We start from the raw sequence: 25075 nt of genomic DNA on the forward strand, positions 1-25075 counted from the left end.
TCTGTCCTTGTGATTTAGTAAGGGATGTACCCTGAGTAAGGGATGTATCCGCTTTAGGTGGTTTAATCTGGATGATGTTTTGGAGATGTATCTGACCTCGTCGTGATCCTGGCTGAAGGCTTGCAGGATGTCAGTCTGGCGGGTGTAGTTGCCGTTGGAGTCCTGCAGGCCCTGGAGAAGCCTCTCTTTCAGAACCAACACGGACACTCGCAACTGGTGCCAGAGGAGCTGCACGCTCCGAATGTCCACTATGATGTTCACTGAGTAGGACAGGAGCTTCAGGGAGAACTCGGTCTCCAACAGGGCATGGATCTGCTCGACATGATCCGATATGTCTTCACAGATGTCCTATGAGACAGACAAATGCACAGTCAGTCAACTGATAATTATCTGCTATTTTATGCATAGAATTACACATCATATGATGGCACTGGATTCAAAAACTACTCTCTCAACTCTTTCTCAACTACTTCCTCCTGTGCTAAAATACCCATTTCCATCAGCAACCCAGAACCCACAGGATATTAAAGACACATCCCTCTGAAGACTTTTTAGAAGGAAGATGTTGAATGTTCAGACAAAATAGTTCATATGAATTACAATTCATGAGAAAGAGCAGAAAGAACGGGACATGAGTAACAATTACTTTGGAATTCTCTGAAAGAAGAGAGATTTTTCCATAATCACGACTCAGTGATGCAAAGATTGAATTACTCAACAGGATATATCTGCACCATGCATACCAAATACTATTTCAAGGCTTTTCTGGAGTTTTAGTATTTAATACTGAACCTACCTTCAGCCAGTCACAAGTGAAACAACAACACCATGTAATGTATCCATTTAAGAGGAAATGGAGGGACATTTGAGTCATTTTCACATGACAAGTGAATAATACAGAGGAGATCTCAGAATATACCAAAGAGCACTTTGCACTGCCCATGTGGTTTTCCCAGTTAATTATGCCTTTTACAACATATACACTACCATTCAAAATGTATGTAGGTACTTTACAGTGCTGTAATGCAACTTGACATTTTTATGATTTTAAGATGATTTCACTGAGAACTTACTGGGATATATATAATATTATTATAGTTGCTTACCAGTTGCTTGTAGCATCAGGTTAATCTGATGTGAAAGTCACAGCAGTGAAAAGCACATTTACGACCGTGGGTCACTAGATCTACAGGGCTTTTCTTTTACTGTCACTGTGGTTCAAATCATAAATCAAGCAGCCAGGGGCTGATATAGAAAGGCTAGTTTCAGAAGCAGTAACTAATTTCAGAAAATGAGATCACGAAACAGAATAAGATGAGATGGTGTAGAAACACTACACAGCAACTGCACATTTAAATAGACCCCAAAAATGTATTTGGACAATCAAAATGCTCATTCCAAACATTTTGATTGGCTTTACTAACTGTCTGTCAACATCAAAACATCAACAACCTTATCTTCCTTCCTGGTATTTTAGTTCTTTTACTGACTGTACTATGAAGTTTGCTCACTGGTGAATGACACATGATGTATTGTACTATTATTATGTTGTCTCTGGTCGTCTGGTCGGTGTGAATATATACATTCAGGAGGCATGGCTTTTTGGATGGCAATTTGTAGGGAGGGTGGGATGTTTGCTTACAGTGCTATCAGGCTAAAGTTAACATTTTCCAAGATGCACATATAACAGTGTCATTCATTGCATTAGAAAATGAATGCATGGGAAGTCAGATAACAATTGCATTTTTTTTTCTACAAAGTAATACAATGAGTGTGCAAATACAGTTTTGGTCCACTGTTTGGATCATGCCATGTTCCCTTCCCCAGCCTGTGTAAGTAAGCGTGCGTGCATGCATGCGTGCGTGTGTGTGTGTGTGTGTGTGTGTGTGAAAACATCAGAACCCAAAAAGCACTGAGACAATTAAGAGAAAGGTGAGAGATAACATAGCATTTATGGGGCACAGTAGACATGCCAAAACAACTGCAGCTCGTTGTCAACACAGCAACACCAGAGCTGTGGCCAGCAGCATTTCTGATACGTCCATTCCCTAAAATAACACGGCTGAATGTAGGTCACACATGCCGCCAAAATGCAGCACGTCCAATAGACTCCTGCTTCTCTGGCTCAAAAACAAACAGTAGAGTACAAGCTGACCATGTTGCAGGGTTCATGGATCACCTACTGCAGCACACATACTGTAATACAGATTATGATGACTTAATCAAACCAATAGTCCTATAAAGATAGAATCAAGATTTTTGTAACAGAAAAATCCCATCAAAAAGATTCCAATATCTAATTCAAGATAGATTTAAATGATATAGTGGGGGAACTGCATTAGTTTGGCTATTAAATGGCCGATGAACAAAACAAAGGTTTTGCACTAAGCACTTTCAAGCTTAAACAGTATCTGGTATGTTTGACTGTCTATAATGATTCAAATGACTCTAATTGATTCTTATTGGTAAACTGCAGCATTATAATGACCACAAAAAAATATTTAATTGATCATTGTCTGAATTTCTTACATACTGTAGCTGTGCAGGTTTCAAGTCAATATGACTCTTCCCCCAACTCAAATCAATATTTTATGTCCTATTTTCCAACGTCAATGTCAACGTCAAAAACTTGGTAGTATTATTGTACTTTTGGGTACTTTTCCATCACTAGCTAGTAGCCAGTGACAAGGAAAGGTGTAAGCATGCCACAGCTGCCCTCTCAATACCATGTGACCTCTGATGACACAAGCACATGGGCACAAATACAAACACTCTCAGTAAATGAACTTTCAATAAAAGTTCTTCCCTTTCCAAATGCAAAATAGGACATACATTTTTTCCCACAGAACATGCAATTTCTCAGCCTTTATCTTTTAGAAATCACCAAACACAAAGCCAGCCTACTCAATTATCCATAAAAGAAACACAGCCACTCGACTTCCCACCCTAACAATATTTCAAACAATCTCAGCAATGTCAACCCATCAGAGACTTCCTGTTAGAAATACACTTGAGCTTGTCAGTTGATCCGTCCTCTTACCTGCTCGCTGGCTGAAGTAAAACACAATGAATCAAAGAGAATGAAGTCAGAGATTGGTTTAGTGTGCTCTGCGCGGCATGCGGCGCTGATGTGTGTCAGATCTGATGTCAGATGTGACAGCTCTGAGCGCTCGTGCTGTCTGATATGCTGTCGTTCTCTCTCTCTGTAACTCTTCCTCACTCACTTCACTGGCCTGTTTCTTCCATTCTGTCTTTCCCTCTGGAGGAGGGGCTGTCTCATCACTCCGAGGGGCTATTTTGGGACCTGACCTCTCCCTCCCTCCAGCAGCCTTGTGCTGCTCTCACTTTGTCTGGCCCACCGGCACGGGCAGCTGCTGCTGGGGAATCACACGGGGGTATGAGGCGTAACTGGAGATGCTAAGGTCACAGCACATGCTGGGGCTTCCATGTTAGCATGAACACCAACAAGGCTGGTACTTTACATTGTACAGTATAATACAACCTATCTGTGCCTAAAATCAGGTTTATTTACTGCTGTGTTAAGGAATTGCAAACTAAAATGTTTCATAATGCAGATCAGATTTCAAGCAAATGCATCATAAGCATCGACATTAGCATTTTTATCTACAAATTTAAAACAATGAAAACAATCTCTCAAAAAATCTAAAAGATTCTTTAGGGAAACTAAACGTTTCCTGAAGAACAATTTGTGATATATGCTATATGCTGCATTGGCACACTATTCGTAATATATCTAAAAATGGGAGTACTGCAATCTTATTAGTTTTTGAAAATGAATCATTTTGGATAAATACTGAAAAAACAAACATGCAAAAAGACAAGAGATGTGTAGAACTTCGTAAATGAATTTTCCATTATGACCTTGTAATAGAGATTATTTAAAAACCACTACAACGTGAAAATGGCACAAAGTTTGAAGTCTTTGACACATCTGCAAATCACATAGACCCTTTCAGCCAACTGAACACCATTCACTCTGTAGATGAAGCTAATTCCTCTGGATTCTCCACAGATCTAAGATTACATCACTCTAAATGTATGTCCATGTGAACTGATCTGGTCTCAACTGGGTAAAAATACAGACGTGAGAGAGCATGTGTACAACCGCTTCCCTGACAACTGCTATTACATGCTATTAGTGCCAATGCAAGTGTGCTTTATGTGTGTGTGTGTGTGAATCCTTCTCATATTGTACATCTGATCTGTGGAATGAGGGTGTGTCTGCAGACATTGTTCTGTGGGCTGGTCTCATTGGGGAATGTGGACATCACAGCTGTTTGCTGATCTCCATTAGTGTGTCCACTCTCGACTTATATACACAGCTGCTACTGCAAACCAGAATATTCCTCTTAGAACCAGTTCATCAGAGACATTTTGCTTGTTATTCTCTCATGAGCCTTTGTTATTGATGCCATCTTTTGGTCAACAGTTTGTCAAGCAGTAAGAGCAGTGTACTTACATATACTAAACGCTAATTTAGCAGTTGAACATGCATTCTCATTCTCCTTTATACAAAACTATATCATATGCTTGCAAAAGTCTTTATTTACACTGAACAAAATTATAATCGCATCACTTTTGTTTTTTTCCCCTATTTTTCATGAGCTGAACTCAAAGATCTAAGACTTTTTCTATGCACAAAATGCCTATTTCTCTCAAATTTATCAAGGATCTGTCTAAATCTGTGTTAGTGAGGACTTCTAGATTAGACAGCATGATTATTGCACAGTTGTGCCTTAGGCTGGCAACAATAAAAGGCCACTCTAAAATGTGCAGTTTTACTGTATTGGTGGGTTCGAAAAACCAGTCCGTATCTGGGGTGACCACCATTTGCCTCACACAGTGCAACACATCTCCTTCACATAGAGTTGATCAGGTTGTTGATTGTGGCCTGTGGAATGTTGGTCCACTCCTCTTCAATGGCTGTGTAAAGTTGCTGGATATTGGCAGGAACTTGAACACGCTGTTGTATATGCCGAGCCAGAGCATCCCAAACATGCTCAATGGGTGACATGTCCGGTGAGTATGCTGGCCATGCAAGAACTGGGATGTTTTCAGCTTCCAGGAATTGTGTACAGATCCTTGGAACATGCTGGATGTGGAGGTCCTGGGCTGGAGTGGTTGCACATGGTCTGCGGTTGTGAGGACGGTTGGATGTACTGCCAAATTCTCTGAAACGCCTTTGGAGACAGCTTATGGTAGAGAAATGAACATTCAATTCACGGGCAACAGCTCTGGTGGACATTCCTGCAGTAAACATGCCAATTCCACGCTCCCTCAAAACCTGCGACATCTGTGGCAGTGTGCTCTGTGATAAAACTGAACATTTTAGAGTGGCCTTTTATTGTGGCCATCCTAAGGCACTTATGTAATAATCATGCTGTCTAATCAGCATCTTGATATGCCACACCTGTGAGGTGGATAGATTATAATAATAACGTATTTAGTCAAAAATACAGATTTTGATATATTGTGAAATATTATTACGATAAAAAAAAATTAGTTTTCTATTTTACACAAATATTAAAATGCAATTTATTCCTGGATGCAAAGCTGAATTTTCTGCCTTCCTTATCATATGATTCTTCGGAAATCATTCTAACGCACTGATCTGCTGCTCAAACATTACTTGTTATCAATATTGAGTTTACAACAGTTATAAATATGTCATATTTGTGTGGAAACATGACATTATTTTTTCTTCTTCAAAAGAACAGCATATTTTAAACAGAATCTTTTAACATATCAAAAGTCTTACTGTCAATTTAACTGATAAATTTAATTTGTGCTGAAGAGTATAAGTATTAATTTCTTAAAAAAATAAAAAAATCTAACCGATCCCAGACTCTTGAACAGTAGTGTTGATCTTCTCCACAAGATGGCGATGTATGCTTGAAAGTCAAAGCCAATGTATAGTTTATGAACACATTACCACTAGACTTGAATATGTGCTAAATAATTCATTTTACGAGAAAGAAGACACATGTGACTGTTTCTGAGAGACTGACAAGATGTTTTCGTCATCTGTTATTGCCTTAAAATTCCTTCTGAAAGCATATGATTGTTGACAAGATACATTTTCCAGCATTCATAAAACATACTGAAAGTCCAGTTCTAAAACTGATAAAGAATCAGTGACCCTATATGTTGAGCCTCAGTAGGAAGCTCACAGGAGGCCTGGATGTGAGTCACTAAGAGGCACACTGGTGTAGGAGGAGTGCTGAGCTCTGTGGCCTCTCATGGAGAAGCAGATGCGTGCTGCCCGACTGACTCATTGTCTGCTGATACTGAACACAAAGCCTTCAGTCACCCCCTCAAAATAACACTGGATTCAGCAAGAAACACACACAGAATACTTCACAACAACAACACAAAGCATCAACAGAGAAAGAGAGAGAGGGAGGGAAGTTTTATAACAGTCCACAAAAGAAGCAGAAAATGGTGCTCAACAAACCAAAAAAAAGAAGAAAACATTTATGAAATAAATGAAAGGATGAAACATCCTCAGCTGTATTAGATCACAAACATGTCTTCCTTTCCGTCATCAGACCTCAAGGACATCATAAATAATGGTGAAAAATAAGGGTTGTTCATAAATCTTAAAGATTAGCATTTTTTGATTTATTTGTTGATTTACTGTGTTCATATATTATTATACATTTATTTAATGTAAAATTATATATTTATAACTATACATAATAATATAATAATTATATATATGTTCTCCATTTATAACTTTTTTATCATTTTAATTATTAGAATAAATTTGCCACGTCATGCAAAACACCCCTCAGACGTAAAAAATTATATAATAATTACAAATAAATTTCATGTTATAAGTTATAAATTCGAATTTTAGTTTACACAATTTGGAATTATATCTGAATTATTATATATGCATGTACTTTATGTTTGTGAGTGTGTGTGCTAAATTTATTCATATATTTAATTAGAATAGTAATCATTTTTTTTACCAACAGTCTCTTTATAAAGCATCATTACATTATGAGAGATTGTTTAAACAAGATCCGAAGGAATGTGGCATTCAAACGGTTCAGAACAGACTGATATTATTTGATAGTTAATAGCCTAATGGAACAATCTAATTTCATACAGCAGCTAAAAAGATATAACTGTGTTGGCAATTTCAATGTCAAAAGCTCTGCTTCAGAGTCAGACACACACACACACACACACACACACAAATACACACTCTCTCTCTCTAAAAGCCTCACACATGATTTATTAACAGGAAAGGCAGCTTCTCAGACTGGCTGTAAAACACTGTGACACCAGAGACTGCAGTGTGTTATTTAACACAGAGCAGCAGTCAAATGAACAAATGCAATGTTGGAGGAAGAGAGGAAACCAGCAGGTCACGTTCCAGGAGCTGTGACACACGTTCACTTAAAGAAGAGATTCCTGTAACACATTAATAATACACAGACTACGCCAAGAGGAACGGTGACGCATCCGGTTTCCTTTTAACTTTCACTTAAAACTAAAGCATGTTGCTTTTTGAGGTTGAACACTTCCTTCTGTCTCGGTTTCAAAACAGTCCTCTGGTTCTCTGAATGGCTCTCATAGTGATGTGAGCAGCAGTTTATCTGAGCTGTAACATGATGAAGAAGATTCTCCCTCATAAAGACACTGAGAGGGTGAACATCTAATTAAAGACTACGGAGCACACTGTTCTGATTAAACCTCAACAAACGCAAAAGATGAAATGAGAACACAACCGGAAAACAACGATTTTACTAAAACCTCATTCTTTCAGACAGTGTTATGTAATAGATTCTCAATCTGAAAGTAGAGCAGAGGGATTTAGCCGCTCAGCTGTGAGAGTAACACTGAAACTCTCACTATGATCTCATCATCACTGAATCTATGGGATATCATCCAGTCATCAAAAATATGGATCCTAGTGCAATAGACCAGGGTTTCCCACACTGGAGTTCACGAGTTGATGAAAGCAAATAATTAAAGAAAAAGATGATAGGAAATAGTAAAATAAAATTAAACCATGCAATGTGATATTCATCTGGACAAACTTAAGCATTTGTGGAAATAAATATATATATATTTACACATCTACCAATGCAACGTCAACTTGAAAAAAAGATCCAGCAAGCTATTCTGTGCTCTTCGCAGAAACAGAGTCCAAGTTGAGTAGAGGAATCTAATAAGAGCTCTTGTCCGCTCAATGATTGATCCACATCATATCCAACTAATCTACAACTCAAATATCCATTACGGCTCTTAAAGTCCATACTGTGTTTATAGCCAATCCCTCCATTACCAGACGTCTAAGATAGACTGCTGCGGTGCTGTTAATCATGTACATTTTGGACCATGAATCAATGTGCTCAAATAAAATACACCCTGACAATTTGAATAAGACTGTATTACACGGCTACTTAATAAATAAATGCAATGGACATGAAATAGTGGTTTGATCTGAAATTATACAGTAGATTAGCTTTGAGATTCTGTTACAAAAATAGCTCTACCAATTAGAAAAGACATTGCAACAATACAAATTTTCACATTACTAATCTGTAATTCAATTTACTTTTTCTATGGATTAGCTCACTAACATATTTATCTAAAATGTAACATAGGTTTCTCTATATTAGGTGTCTTCTAACCCAGTTCTTTATTCCAGTGACATTCGTTTTCATGCTGAGCTTCTCACCATCTATCAAAGGTTTATGCTCATCCTTAAAGGAACACTACACTTTTTTTGAAAATAGGCTCATTTTCCAACTCACCTAGAGTTAAACAGTTGAGTTTTACCGTTTCCGAATCAATTCAGCCGATCTCTGGGTCTGGTGGTAGCACTTTTAGCTTAGTTTAGCTTAGCATAGATAATTGAATCTGATTAGACTGTTAGCATCTCATTCAAAAATAACCAAAGAGTTTCAATATTTTTCCTATTTAAAACTTGACTCTTCTGTAGTTAAATGATCTATGCTATACTAAGCTAAACCTGCTACCGCCAGACCTAGAGATCAGCTGAATGGATTCAAAAACTATACTGTTTAACTCTAGGGGAGTTGGAAAATTAGTCTATTTTTTTTAAAAGTGCGGTGTTCCTTTAAAATAATATAAAGTCCAATATTTTAGAATAGAAGATGGTTGTTTTAAATTGTAACAGTATTTCAAAATATTCATGTTTTTACTGTATTTTTGACCAAATAATTGCAGCCTTAGTGAGTATAAGAGACTTCTTTTAAAAACATAAAATCTTCCAGACCTCAAATTTCTGAACAGAAATAAACAGCACCATTATGTTGCCATGGACAAATATGCATTCAGCATATTCAGCACGTCTCTTCAATGCTGCAACTGACCCATCAGAATCAAGCATTAATGCACTCTTACCTTGAGTTGTACTAGGTGCACATCCACGTGTCTATTGATGCTGTCTTGCTGCACAGAGTGTGTGAGGTCTCTGACTCTCTCTGTCGTGGTCCTCAGCCAGGTCTCGATCTCCGGCAGGTGCAGAACCACCTTCCAGTCGGCCCCTGTGTGGAGAGGAGGGGGTTTTTGGTACCTGCGGTTGGGATCTTGTTTCTGGGTTGGCTCATCCCCGCTGATGCTGGGCCCACACGGATCATCGTGTTTGTCAGGGCCAGGTTCCAGGGTGGGAGTCACAGAGGTTATCATAGGGGAGGAAGCCTCACTGGCCGTCGGTGATGCAGCAACATTCATGGTGAAACACAGTGTGATCCTGAGGATGGGGCTTTTTGGTTTAGCTGTTCAGAGAGGAGACAAATTTTGAAGAAAAAAAAAATGATTAAAAACATGGTTAAAAATGGCAAATTACAGACAAAACACACTGCTCAGCTGATTCAGGAAACATTAAAGCCTACATAATGCATCTTTGAGCTGCTCTTAATTGAGCTGCTTACAATTCTGCAATCCTCCAGAGTATATTCTCATTGCAGAGAGCATTTTATTAAAACCAAAATGAATCGTCAATTACTTTGTGCATAGATACACACATTTAGAAGTTATATGTTTTATTTAGAGCACATATAAAGCATACACATGACCTCAAAACTAAACTTAACTAAGCCACAAAAAATATTCTATTGGGAATAGAAACCTATAAATTCATGTCAGGGATCATACTCCATCAAACTGTGTTTTATCGCAGATAAACTCTTTTTACATCACTTACAGTGAGGATTATGCATATTGCCATCTCAGCAACAAATGCTATTTTACATGCCAACATTATAAAAATACAATGACAAAAAATAGTCAAACTACTTAGTGTTTAAAAAAACTACATATTTAAATTTTATACTTGATATATAAATAAATAAACTTTTTTCAGTGTTGTTAGTTAACTAAAACAAACTTTTGAAAATTGTTTGCATTATTGAAAATAAAGCTGAAATTAAATACAATATAAATATTAGATGAAAAACTTAAACTTTTAGTTAGTTTCCAAAGAAACAATTATAAATTTCATGCTAAAACTGAAATAAAAATAAAGCTAAACAGAGATATTTTGAACTAATTCAAAATAGTAATAAATCCTATAATAGTATATAAATAACACTAAAACTGTAAAACTTTTAAAATCAAGCTCTAATGAACTTTAAAACATCTGCCTTAAAATTCAGCAGATCTTCTTATCTTCTGTGCGGCATTTCATAATATTACAATATTAAGCCAGCTAAAACTAAACATGTTCCTGTAGCTCAAAGGGGTTCAACTCCCTGAGAATTCATAAACCCATAAAATGTAATACTTCCTTTTTAAATAACTAAATTCACCATGACTCGACAGAATATAACAAAAATAATTTCTGTTTCTGAAGTTTATGCCATAAAGATAAAGAATAGTTTGTAACACTCTACATTACAGTGCCCATGATATAGATAACACACAATCATAACAAAAACATTTGTTTGGATTTGCTGAAGTATAAGCCAGTGGCGTCTACTTATGCTAAAGTCAATGCCACAATGCAAACTCACTACTAACATAATTACTGCATTAGCTACTGTAACAGATTCTAAATGCCTATGAATAACGCACAATGAGGTCATTTCTAAAGTCATACACAACGGCATTACATCAGCAGCTGAGGTCATTTCCACCCTGCACAAAGAAAGATATCTGACTGTAAGGAAGATGATCCTGAACCGGAACAACTGACGCTCATCATGATGCTGTCTCACCGCCATTATCCAGCTTTGAATATCTAGGCCACTGCAACAGGGAAGTCAACGATTGGAAATCAATATCTTGAACGATCTGGTTTGAGCGTCTGGTTAATATGCTGCTTCAGTACAGAGTGATGCCATCCTACCAATAGCATCATAGCAATCCCATGAATAATTCAGCTATTATGGATTTCTGGCATTTACAGCTCATCTGCATGTATTTGTTAAAGCACGGATGAAGCAGTCCAAACGATTCATTAGTTGACATTCAACATGAAAGGGCAGAGAGAATGATTTCAGATGTGTTTGTTTGCAAATGCATCAGTGACAGAACAACATATGATGGCACACATCTGCATCAGGGGAACATGCAAACAAGTGTTCACGCAGGATTACACAGGGCCGTACAGGTGATTAGCATATCACATGCATGCATAACTTATTCAAACCATGACATACACACAAATGGTGCTTTTGCATGCTCTATGCTAATCTCTTTACCAAGTGGCTCCAGTCCACCCTCAATAAGATGTAATGTTTACTGTTCAACAAGTAATCCACATGACTCCAGTCCATTAATTAATGACTTGTAAAGTGAAAAGCTGTGAGATTGTAAGTAATAAATGCTTCAGACTAAAATATGAATCTTTTCTCCATAATGTTGCTTTCAAACCACGAATTGATGCCATTTGAGGTGCTGGTGCAAAATCATTTTTATCTATATCTGTCACCCTGTCTGTTTTATTTCCACACTACTAAAGTTTCATTGCAAATAAACAATAAAGCACAGATGAATAATACAAGGCAAAATGACCTTTAATGTACTGCTGTCCAAGAGCCAAATGCTTTACTTAATTATACCAGGCACTCAATAAACCAGTCATCAGTTCTGCTGACTTCACAAAATCCTCTGAAATAATCTGCAGCCTCCGTTAGAGCTCAAAATGGGTCAAACTCCTGCTTTCTTAGTGAATACAGTCTCACACCACAATCTGACACCTACCGAAATCACAATGAAGTATGCACAAATGCAGCTGCATCCCAAAAGTGTGACCCAGAAAAAGGGTTAGATTACAGTGAACATTTAAGTGCTGAATAGCATAAATGAACTATATATTTTGACATTATGTTTGTTGTTACTACAATTTCACAAATAAAATTGTCATGAGTTCCTGATGGATATTACTAAAAAATAGATGCACTGATGAATCTTATGCATGTCTCTGTTACAGCACTTTAAAAATGTACTAAATGTTTGGGAAACCTGTTTGGAAACAGGCATTATTTTTACATTATAGTTGCTTTCTTATGTTGAACATAGAAGATATTTGGAAGAGTGCTGGTAATCACACATTTGGTGGTTGCCATTGAGTTTCATAGTTTTTTTTCCTACTATGGAAGTCAATGGCAACCATCAACTTCCAGCAATAACAGAGTCAATGTCACCAAACATCAGAAGGTGACTGTGCATATTCTCAGCAGTCTTTATGCAGAGACTAAATACTTTACTTCGCATCAGAATGAGGCTGAGGATCAGAAGTCTCAGTGAATAGCTGAGATGGCATCTCTCTGTATATTTCATGCTGGTTTAGATAAACGAGTGAACCAGAATCAATAGAGACGTGTAGAGCAGCGCTGGGAGTGAATGATGGCAGTGTGGTTGAGTTGAGTCTCTACAGAGTGCGGCTCTAGTAATCCCATAACACCCACATTAAACCTTCTAACTGCATTTAAAACCTATTTCCAGTCAGGCTGTGATTCACTTTGACTGGCATCATTTGAGTTATAGAGGAGCCGTTTCCACATGACGCCCCATCTGTAACAAGAGCGAGCCAAGCAATGCTATGAAGCCATGCAATTAAATGGAGAGCAAAGAGAGTTGCAAAGCACAATTTGCACAAAAAATGAAAATGTTGTTCCAAACCCAAATTACTATTTTTTTTTTCATACGCCAAAAGCATATCGTGTCCTGAGGCTGTATAATTTATAACTGTATGTGTGTTCACTTACAGTTATAAAGGTTTAGATCAGCATGAGGGCGAGTAAACGATGACAGTTCATGTTTGGGTGAACTATTCCTTCAAGTCTCCTGCTTGCAACAAAAAATAAGATCATAAAACAGCTCAACAACGTCTCAAACTATTACGAATTGCCAAGAGACTGAACTCTAAGATCTCAATGTGAATTCACACATTTCTCATGTTATTCTCCCAAGTTCAAATGACCTGAGCTATAGTACAGTGTTCATTTTATAGCACGAAACTCTTACTGTATGTCAACAAATGTCTTATTGTGTCTGTTACACTGTAAAAAAGTATATATTTTTTTCAAGTTGTAAATAAAGATTATTGAAGTGAACTGTAAAAAATATTCTTTGAAGTTGTAAGTAAAACAAATTATTGCAGTACATTTTAGAAGAAAATACTATTTCAGTCTTTCTACTTCAAAATTTCATTTTAATTCAGAGTTGCTTATGGATTCTTTGTAATTATTTATGATTGAAAAAAAAAGATTTTCACTGAAAAATTGCTAGTAAATTTCAGACACACAAAAACAAAAAAAACAAAGAAACAACAAGTAACATGTTAAATTAAATATTAGGCCTAAATGTTGAAATGTTGAATGTTGATCAAATGTTAAATACTCGGAATGAAAATTTTAAATGTAAATCATACACCAAATTATTCAGTGATGTGTTTATTTCTCTCAAGGAATTTTAAGAGAAACATCTGAAACAAAGTAAATACTTAAAACATAACTGCTAACTCAAGTCTTGTGAGCTCTGTAAGGGCAATCTCAAGGAAAAGCTTTGAAGATTTTAATGTTAGAAGTCTAGTTCTGCTGTGTCACTTTGCAGCATCATACAGGAGAAACTATCCACAGTTGAAACTCTGCTTACAAATACAGTGTAAAGCCTGAAACTCTCTGCAGGTAGCATTCTTCTCTCTGGGGCTCTGTCCCAAATCCACTGAATTATTAACTGTATCCACAAGCAGATATGTTGTGGATACAGCCAATATTTGTTTCTCGCCCCCTTCTCAAATGTTCCTCACACCTTCAAGAAAAGGGAGCAAATCTAAAGTGAAATGAAAAAAAAAAGACGTCAGGATAAAACAGTTTATATGGGAGCATTAAATTCTGATAGAATTATGAGCTTCTTACATGCAATAAAGAACTCTAAGTAACATTCTGTCAAGACTACATCATTTTAAATCTTAAATCTTAAGTGGCTGTCTTACATTTGCATAAAAGTCGGTTATGAAGAACCTTTATTATCCCTTTGCAAATCCTTGATTAAGTTACAAACTGGCTTTCAAAGAACCACAGGAGTAGTTCTCCTGCTCCAACGTGTTTTATGCAAATCAGAGCTGTAATATATTATCATAATTAAAGTGATTGTTCACCTAAAAAAGAACATTTGATGAAAATCCACAAATTCTTACCCACAGCCCATCCAATATTATAGATGAGTTTGTTTCTTCATCTAAAAAGATTTGGGTAAATTAAACTACATTATTTGCTCACCAATGGATCCCCTGCAGTGAATGGGTGCCGTCAGAATGAGAGTCCAAATAGCTGATAAAAACATCACAATAATCCACAAGTTATACACACCTCTACAGTCCATCAATTGAAAATGAAAAGCTGCATATTTGTTCAAATTGCTTCCTTTAAAAAATTTGTCCTCTGGAACAAGCAAAAAGAATCTAAACAAATGAAAGCAGTTCAAAACAAATATGTTGGTAGACTTGGTGTGAGAGAGCAAGAGGTGATGGATTTTTTCACTGGAGGAAGCATTATCATGAATTATGGACTGGTATTTTGGCCAGAAGTGAAAGTTTAAAATTAAAGGAACACTTTTATTTATTTATTAGTTTTTTTAATAGGCTCATTTTCTGTTTTCGAATCCATTCAGCTGATCTCTGGGTCTGGCAGTAGCACTTTTAGCTTAGCTTAACATAGATCATTGAATCTGATTAGACCGTTAGCATCTCATATTTTTCCTCTCTCTTCTGTAGTTTCATTGTGCACTAAGACTGACGGAAAATGAAAAGTTGCGATTTTCTAGGCCAATATGGCTAGGTACTATTCTTTAACTTTAACTGATGGACTGGAGAGGTGTGGATTATTTGTAAATTATTGTGATGTTTTTATCAGCTGTTTGGACTCTCATTCTGACGGCACTCATTCACTGCAGAGGATCCTTTGGTGTGCAAGTGATGAAATGCTAAATTTCTCCAAATATTCTGATGAAAAACAAACTCATCTACATCTTGGATGGCCAGCAGGTGAGTATATTTTTTAGCAGATAGTCATTTTTGAGTGAACTATTCCTTTAAAGAAACTAGCAGTGAACTATATTTTACACTTACTGAAGAAAGTGTGGATGTTCTGGCAAGTTAACCACCATAATTCTAGAGTCTTTTGGCCGTCACATACTGACCAAACACAAAGAGCCTATACAGTAATGAATGAGACTGTAGGAGGAATGATAGAGAAAAATAAATGCTGCCAGCTCACGGTTCATTACCCTTCACAGACACACAACTGCAGCAGTCTGTGTATACGATACGAATGAATGACGATAGTTTTATCAAATGAAACGGTGAAATCCTCTCATAGCGCACTGACGTGCACATGTGTAGCATACATCATGCATCAATATAGTGAAGAGCTGAAAACACCACGCGTGCTTCAGTGTGTGTGTGTGTGTTTGTGTGTGTGTGTGTATGTGTAGTAGAGCACACATTCCCAGAGACGTGTATAACAACACCTTCAGGGCCGCTGCTGGCCAAATGGGTGCCCTAAGCAGGATTGTATTGTTGTGCCCCCCTTCCTCAAATATGATGATGGAAAAAAAAACTACTATAGAGGTGAAAAAATAACTTTAATCAAATAAAAAACTAAATGAATAAATTGTATTATTTACAAATCACAATTGTAGCTCTTGACATTTACCTGTGGCTATAACTTTATTATGACTCTAATTTATTATTAGTCTCAAGCATTCACAATTCATGCAAAAGGAAACTAAGCAGTTTTGTATTATTGTAACAGTGTTATTATTAACCATTCATTATTGCCTCATAATTTTTTTATATAATGCATTTTAAGCCATTTTAAAGGCTATTGATGGCTTAAGTCTGTTTTTATAGCAACAACAACAACAACAACAAAAATATTACAGTATATTAATACTTTGTAAATTATTAGAGTTTGGGGATCGCAAATCATTTGAATCAGTTCGGGAGTTCGGAGTGGTTTCGCGAATCATTTGAGTCAGTTCGGGAGTTCAAAGCGGATTCCCGAATCATTTGAGTCAGTTTGGGGATTGCGAATCATTTGAATCAGTTCGGGAGTTCGGAGCGGGTTCGCGAATCATTTGAATCAGTTCGGGAGTTCGTAGCGGGATCGCGAATCATTTGAGTCAGTTACGGGGATCGCGAATCATTTGAGTCAGTTTGGGAGTTCGGAGCGGGACCGCGAATCATTTGAGTCAGTTCGGGAGTTCAAAGCGGGTTCGCGAATCATTTGAGTCAGTTTGGGGATCGCAAACCATTTGAATTAGTTCGGGAGTCCGGAGCGGGTTCGCGAATCATTTGAGTCAGTTTAGGAGTTCGGAGCGGGATCGCGAATCATTTGAGTCAGTTTGGGAGTTCGGAGCGGGTTCGCGAATCATTTGAATCAGTTCGAGAGTTCGGAGCGGCTTCGCGGATCATTTGAATCAATTCGAGAGTTCAAAGCGGGTTCGCGAATCATTTGAGTCAGTTCGGGAGTAAAAAGTGGGTTCGCGAATCATTTGAGTCAGTTTGGGGATCGCAAATCATTTGAATCAGTTCGGGAGTTCGGAGCGGAATCACGAAAGATTCGCGCTTGTAAATTTTCAAATTGGTCATAACCTTTAATTTGTTGCTGCCAACTGGTGTGGCAGCAGGGGTTTCGTAGATCTGCCCCTGAAGTCTTGCTCTGAGACAACATTAAACAACAAAAAAGAATTAATTGGAGGCAAAATAATTGGCACTTCACTTTAACTTGGCCTATGCTACTTTATATATATAATTCCTAACAGTCAGAAGCACATTACAATGGTCCAAAATATCTACACTGATACAAATATAATCACAGCTTTACACATCCAATGGAACAATAAGCTGCATGACAGCAGGACAAATCAGAGACAACTGTGTCTAAGAAGTACCCAGTGGACTTTAATAATTCATGAAACTGAAGCAATGACCTCACAAATGGCAACATCCACCATTTTGGAGAAAGAGGACCTTTCTTCTATCATTCATGGTGTCTTTTTTCAGTCACTGTTTTACAGTGCATTTACATATAATGTTTATTAAAAATCAATCATAGTTTATTTCTCCTTTAATAACAGTCAATTTCTCCTGTCAGTCTCACTGAATAAATAATCTAATTTCTTCTTCATGTAATAAAGTATAAGATAGTATAAACAATAAATAAAACTAAACTGTTAAATATAACTAATATACAAAAATATTTATTTTAACAAATTAAGTAATTTTTTGTTTAATTCCTTCTGTCCGTATCATTTCATAAATAATTGTATTCTTTATTGTATAAAAAAATACAAACACAGCTATAATGCATATGACTAAAAAAGTGAGTTGAAAGATTGAATATTAGTTATATATATTAAAAAGCCTTGACATTTCCTAATAGGCTTATTTAATTCTGTAAAGAGCTTGGCTGGGACAACAAGCCTCCAGCATCTTAAGATAAGGGAAGAAATCACAGACAAGACACGTCTACATGTGTTCTGGGTAACACTGAATCAGATCCACTTTCTGAAAGGAGCAGAGAGCAATATCCTGTATGAGTCAGCAGAAACACGCTTTTATTTATACATATGAGGGTCACAGAGAGCCTGTGAGGCTTACATTTCCATAAAGCAGTTTTATTTTCACTCTACAATATAAATGTGTCTTTGTTTATCGTGCTATTCTGTGAAGACAAAATGATCAATAGACTACAAGGTCAGTCTAATGGAGCAACTTAGGCTAAGCTAAAGGTAAAGTGCATCATTTCCGCAGAAAACCAAAGACCAAAAAATATTATTCAAAGATTTTCTCCAAACACTCCCACAGACCAATTGGTTGAGTCAGTGTTGCAGGGTGGGATGCTCAAAATATCAGCAAATACAGCATATTGAGATGGAATTATCATAAAAATTTGAGTTGTCCTAACCAGCTCAGATGCTGACTGACAAGATAAGTAATGTGGCTTTGAAGCTCAATCAGTTTTATCTCACAGTCAGACCATTCTTTACCGTGGTAATGTCTATTGGCCACAATGTTTTGTATGACATGTGACATGATGTCAAAGCACAACGAGCCCTGCCGTGGCCCTATTATACTGAATGTCTTTGGAAGCTCTGTTTAATTGTCCATCATTTCTACAGGACAGTTTTGACCCGTTTCTAATCAATAGATTGTTAACCCTTAACCTCAATCATCAATGCGGTTAAAGGTTAAGGTCATTTATTCAGCAAGTTCATTACTACTTCTGCCATGCCAACCTTCACAAAGGAAAAACGATATTTCAAATACCCTTTACCATCACAGTCGACCGCCTTGAGCAAATATTTAACCTATTAAAAACACTTAACATCAAAATGTTTAATTCAATGTGTTGCTTAGCGTAATTCTTATTAAAATTTACTACGATTTATGAGTGAAATTATTTTCAAAGTAAATACTACACAAAAATATTTAGTGTATAAATTACAAGTAGATTTTTATATAAAAAACAAAAACAAATGAGTGGCATTTACTTATACCACCATGTTTCTAGAACAATGTTTCCTATACACTATGTATTTATATTATGCTGCAGTGTAGTGTAGTCAAAAAAATATTAAGCAGCAAAACTGTTTCCAACATTGATTACAAATCAGCATATTAGAATGATTTCTGAAGGATCAATGTAGACTAAAGTAATGATGCTGAAAATTCAGCTTTGCATCACAGGAATAAATTACATTTTAAAGTAAAACTGCTATTTTAAATCATAGTAATTTCTCACAATATTAGTTTTTACTGTAATTTTTATCAAATAAATACAGTCTCAATGAACATATGACACTTTTTTTATCTCACCGAACTCAAACTTTTGAACGGTTGTGTATATGTGCATTTAGGATATTTTTTGTTTTCATGAACTTGGTCCCTGCTTGACAGCCACAGTTCTAAGGTGTTGTGGCTGGTTGCCAACATGCTGCTATGCAGTCGCTAAGGTGTTTTGGATAGTCGTTAGGTGGACGCTCACTGGCAAAAAAGGCCCACCCATATTCTGCTCTCTAGGCTCGGGTCCCTCCTTCAGTGCAAGTTTTGACTTTTTTTGTCATCCACCAGGTACAAATCATAGTTTTGCATTCTTTGATCTTTTCAAAAATGTCTTATTGTATTACTTCATGGTCCAAAGCAGGAAAATCTACTCTTTATAAACTTTGCATAAATGTGCTTAAAGAGTATTGGATAAGAAACCTAACATATATATATTTTTTTTTTTTTACATTTTGACAATTTTGTTGCATTTACAATTGTTGTTTAATGTACATTGTTAAAGTACATTAATGTAAACTGTTAATACCTTGCACCCTCTGCATCATTGAATATTCTTGTGTTTTGAAAGGGTTACACAACTTTGGGTGTTGTGTATTTATAAAATAAATGAATGAACACCGTAGACGGAATCGTGCATGTCCGTAGCTCAAACAGATTGGGGGCTGTAATTTGCAAATCCTTAAAAGAAATAGCAAAGCAATTATTTTAAAGCATTATTATAAATAAAGCCAAAAGCAATGGTTTGAAGGAAAAAGAAAACTGATTTGTTTATTACAAATGCACAGCTTTTTACCGCACAAGACATTTATTGATGGACAGGATTTATGTGGATTACTTATAGTGATGTTTTTATCCGCTGTTTGGACTCTCATTCACTGCAGAGGATCCAATTATGAGCAATTTGTCCAAATCTTGGACAACCACAGTACATTTTTATTTTTCATCAAACACACATTCAAATAAAATACGACCTTAACAGCATTGTTGAAAAGCAATTAATATTGGAAACATTATTGATGAATTACTGATTTGGATTCGATACAGTTTTCCGACTACTGTTTGTTATTATTGAATCATTTAACAACACTTAAGAGTAATAAATTCAACATAAGCATATTTTAAAGCTGACAGAGAATAATTACCCGAGCGGCTGCTGCCACACCCTGGGTGGTGACGTTAGATGGCAGCTGCTCTCATTATGTTTGAATAATGACAGAAGTGTGTGGACATGATACAGAGACAGACTGACTGCACACTGTGTTCAAATGGGAAATTACCAAGCTTGAAAAAGCCAACACTATATCGTTATTTACAACAGCTTTCAAGTACAAACAAACTGTAGTCAGTTCAAGTCAGGCTTAAATTGCATTTGGGTTCAGCACTTAAAAAGCTTTTTTACACTTTACAATGTCAGGGCATTTAAAGAAACAGAATCTGTCATGAAAGCATGCTACCCTGCACAGGTTTGCTAAACTATACAACATTTTCCCATGTGCTAAATTCACTTTCTGCTAAAGGCCTTAGCTGTGCCCTCAGCTCTCAAGATCACACATCTCACCCCACACTAGAATTCTGGGTCATCTGGTCCCCGTCATAACAAGCTTAGAGAGCAGTTTTGTGTTCAGGGCTTGCAGTGCAACAAAAGCTGACAGCTACACAGAATATTCTTGGTTTATTTAACAGGGGTCAATGCTGTGGAAAAGGGGGCTCTGTTCACCACCCAACCCCTGCCTTCCACACTCAAACACAGACACAGACAAGCGTCTAACCCTGCTTAAGCACAAACCCTCATCACCATAATAAAACAGAGATTTCGTGGGAGAGGGAGGGGTGGATCACAGAGGAATCACTTCCCAAAACCCAACTGCAACAGTGCCTAAAGCTGCACAACTGAAATACACCGTTGTCCTAGGAGATTTAAGACATTTCTAGACACAAACAAGCACACCGTAAGGAAAAAAATAAAATAATCAAAAGTCAGTACTTCAGCAGACTCAAATCCATTATTTCTGCTGCATTTATTACATTAATTCTTCCATTTCCATTGTTTACCCACCTAAACTGTAATTCATTACTACCTACCGATTTTACACCTATACACTTACATAATCTGGGAATATAATACACTTATTATTTATTATATAAAGATAGGTAAAATAATTAGTTTGACAAACATACACCTTTGTTTGGATTTTTTTTCAATCATGTCTAGGTCACACGTAACAGTAGTGCTTAAATAAGAAAGCAATAAGCTAAATGATTCTTATTACAAGAGTCACAAAGCATATTTTTACAATTTTATTCTATGTAGTGATTGTTTCATTGGGGTAAAAAAAATATAAATACATATTTTTGCAAATATTTATTGAAAAACAAATTTCTCTCTCTATATATAAAACACATCTGATAATAAACAAAAGATAGATTAAATAATACAATGAAACAATTCATTATTTTCCATATTGACATACTATTAGATTTAATTCATATTTTGAATGAGTTTATATTTAAAGTTTTTATTAATATTTGTAATGATTTTTTTAATGTTTTCGGTTTGAGTTTCAATTTAAGTTCAGATGTTAGTGCTGTTTTCTTATATTTAATATAAATATATATATATATATATATATATATATATATATATATATATATATATATATATCTAATCATCCTAGATAACATTATCTTAAGATTCCATACCAGCTAGAATGCTGATGTCATCAAAGCAAAAAAGATTTTTTTCCAAGTACCACAAAATTTAAATTTCCATTTTTAAACAATATGCTGATAATATGGTATTACCTTAAAAACCATTTAATTGTACTTTATACATTGGTGTTCCTCATAGCGAATAGTATGTATATATTGTTATGTATATTGTCATATGATGAGAACTTGACATATTATAGCATGTTTACTTTTCCATTTGAAGTCAACATCTCCTTTCCACCAAGTTAACTCGGTCACGTTAAACACGGATGCTAATTCTGAGCATGTGGTGCAACACCACACCTTAGGATGGACACATGCAGCCTTATCAAAAAGAAAGCAAAACTATTCTGATATTTCAGAGCATATGTCATGCAATGCCACCCTTCCAGGGTGTGTTTGGGCCCAAGGTGACGAGGCAATGTCTAAAGGAGAGAGAACCATGACCAAGCAATGACACAGGCGTGCCCGCCGGACCACATGCACCATTAAACCCTACAGCATCCTAAAGACAGACATGCACCAGATGAGCTATCCACCTAGAAGCAGGCTTAACACAAACAAACATGCAGGGCTATTGAGCTGAAAACACCAGGCCACGCTTCAGTGTAAGGAGGATGGATAATAAACACTGACATGTTCACATTCCTTACCTTACAGACAGATATAGCAATAGTGCAAAAAGAAAACAATCCTCCCTGCAGGCTTTAAAAGGCTCAGATGTATGTTTGGCCCCCCTTGTGGATAGCATTTGTGCATGCGTCAGGTCCTTTCTATGCAGGCCACTTCAACAATGCTGTCTCTCTCTGCATTTTGCCTTCAGATTGATCGGAGTAAACCCTCTTGCTAGTATCATATCTCATCCATGTTCAGATGTCCACTGCTTTTATTAAAATAAATAAGAAAAGCAGCAGCCCATAGTAGCAGAAGACAGGAGCCGGGTACTCACCATAACACTATCTACTCCATTTTTCCATCCAGTGCGGTGTGTGAGGGAGGTGCCTGCTATACGATCCACTGCAGGGCTGCCTGCCTCGAGCAGCCCTTGCTGGACGGATGCTGATGATGTAGCGCCTTTCAGGAGAGCAGCCCAGTTACCTTGGAAACTGAGGAGTGATGGAGTGGCCGTGCTGCGCTGCCATTGGCTGGAGAGGGGTGGTGCTCAGCTGTGGGGCCCCCGGTGGGTGTGGCTACAGAGCATAGAGGAAGCAGAACTGTGAAAACAGATGCACTACATCAGAGAGAGGGGTGTCGTTTTGCAGGAACATACACAGATTTTGTATTTTGTAACTTTAAATGGCATTTAATATATACAATTAGTTCCTTAAGCTCCTTACTTATTTACTCTTGTTCCTCTCAAAATAGACTTTTTTCTTTCCTACTAAAACTGTTTAGAAGCATGGTAGAGCGATGGTCTCAAATGATAATTTTCAATATTTGAACAGTTAAAGCCATATGGAACAGCACTTTACACTATAAATATTAAAATACGATTTAATATCGCTCTTTATATAATTTGTTGTTATTTATTAGTGTTTTATATCAAAATATCAAGTTTATGGGTAACATTTCAATACTAAATCAAATAATTAGGCCTAACCAATTAATACCGTAACAAGAATAGCCTATTTTGTATTTTCATTATTTACTGCCATTAACTTCGGATTATTTATTATTATTATTAGTCACCTTATTTTCGCATCATTACAGAACAAATCCTCGGTGTACACAGCACTGCAGGTGTGGAATAATGGTGGCAAAGGTGCAGCCTTGATTATTAAACTGGCTCATTCGCGTGTAATTTCGTATTACAATTATTTTAAATTTCATTTCGATTCGGACATGACCAAGAGAGAGGATGTCTGAGTGGATAAAGTGCTAACTTTGTAAATAATCCAACCATTTTAACCACGTTAGATGCCTTCACGCCCATTGCAAGATAAGCACCTGCTGAAGCAAAAACATGATAGGCGGGCTTTATCGCGCTGACAGTGCAATCAGCCAATCAGAGCGACGTGGAGGCACTGCCTAGAACTCGTAAGTAAGTAAATAAATAAATAAAGTGTCATGTGACCGACGCTATTTAAGAGAGGAAGATTATCTTTAAACACACGACGTTTAAGAAGAAAATTATTATTTGGAGCAAAATTTGAAGAGAATGTTTAACATTTACTAGTCGTAAAAGTAGCCTAATGTTTCAATGCAAATGTAATATATACTAATATAACTATATATTCATGTGTAAATAAACATTTATACATGATATATTATTTTGTAATATAATAATATTATGATATATTATAAATATATATTATTCTTGGACGGAATTTTCATTTTAGATTGAAAAATTAAATTAGTGCGTCTCATCAAACACTTGCATTAGTTTATGAAACCACTGGAGTGCGACAAAGTTGCGCTTTACTTTTGATGCAACTAAACAGGCTATTTATTCGTCTATTCTGCTTAATCGATCGAAACAAGAAAATCTGCTGATGAAAGGGTGTAGTTTCACTGAGCATTTTTTTTATTATTATAAGAGAATGTTTACTAAAAAAGTTACGAAAAAAAACACCAACAAAAAAAGTATTATAATCAGAATATATATACAAATGTAGGAAGAAATTATACATTTTCATTTTTTATAATATATATGTGTACTAGTATAAAAAATAAACTAGTTATATATATATATTATATATAACTAGTTTTTATATATAAAATAAACTAGTCTAATAAATAAATGAGTGGCCTACATGGAACTAAATGTTCAGCTAAAACCAACCACCGGGCCTTTCATTTATTGTTTTGACATAAAAGAGCTACACGCAGAACAATCTAACGGCCCTGGAGCTATATTGTCAACTCTTCTATTTTTGTTTTCATTGAAAAACTGCCCTTATGTCACTGCAGATGATGCTGCGGTAGATCTTTCTGAAACGATGACATCATCCCCCTGGCCTTGGCAGTGGAGCCGAACACACGAAACACACTCCATTTTGGCTCCCCTCCAGAGTGAAACCTAATATTCCATCCCTGATAATCTAAGAGCCAACATGGCGGACCAAGAGA

The 25075-nt window shown here is 36.4% G+C and overlaps 1 protein-coding gene across 3 annotated transcripts in view; it reads right to left on the minus strand.

The window, feature by feature from the left end:
- LOC127976509 (A-kinase anchor protein 6) overlaps positions 1 to 23917 on the minus strand; it is a 121366-nt gene extending 97449 nt beyond the window's left edge. For 2 of the 3 annotated variants that reach the window (XM_052580963.1, XM_052580962.1), the window contains exons 1-4: positions 23696 to 23916; positions 22956 to 23220; positions 9406 to 9779; positions 97 to 348 (exon numbers count right to left, since the gene is read on the minus strand). In XM_052580963.1, the coding sequence (XP_052436923.1) occupies positions 97 to 348; positions 9406 to 9735 (582 nt within the window). In that variant the 5' untranslated portion in view covers positions 9736 to 9779; positions 22956 to 23220; positions 23696 to 23916. Of the gene's footprint in view, positions 1 to 96; positions 349 to 9405; positions 9780 to 22955; positions 23221 to 23695 lie in introns of all 3 variants that reach the window. The other variant, XM_052580964.1, reaches the window with a different exon arrangement.
- Between the last annotated feature and the right edge of the window lie 1158 nt (positions 23918 to 25075).

The sequence above is a fragment of the Carassius gibelio genome, chromosome B17, assembly GCF_023724105.1.
Source record: "Carassius gibelio isolate Cgi1373 ecotype wild population from Czech Republic chromosome B17, carGib1.2-hapl.c, whole genome shotgun sequence".
Lineage (NCBI taxonomy): Eukaryota > Metazoa > Chordata > Actinopteri > Cypriniformes > Cyprinidae > Carassius > Carassius gibelio.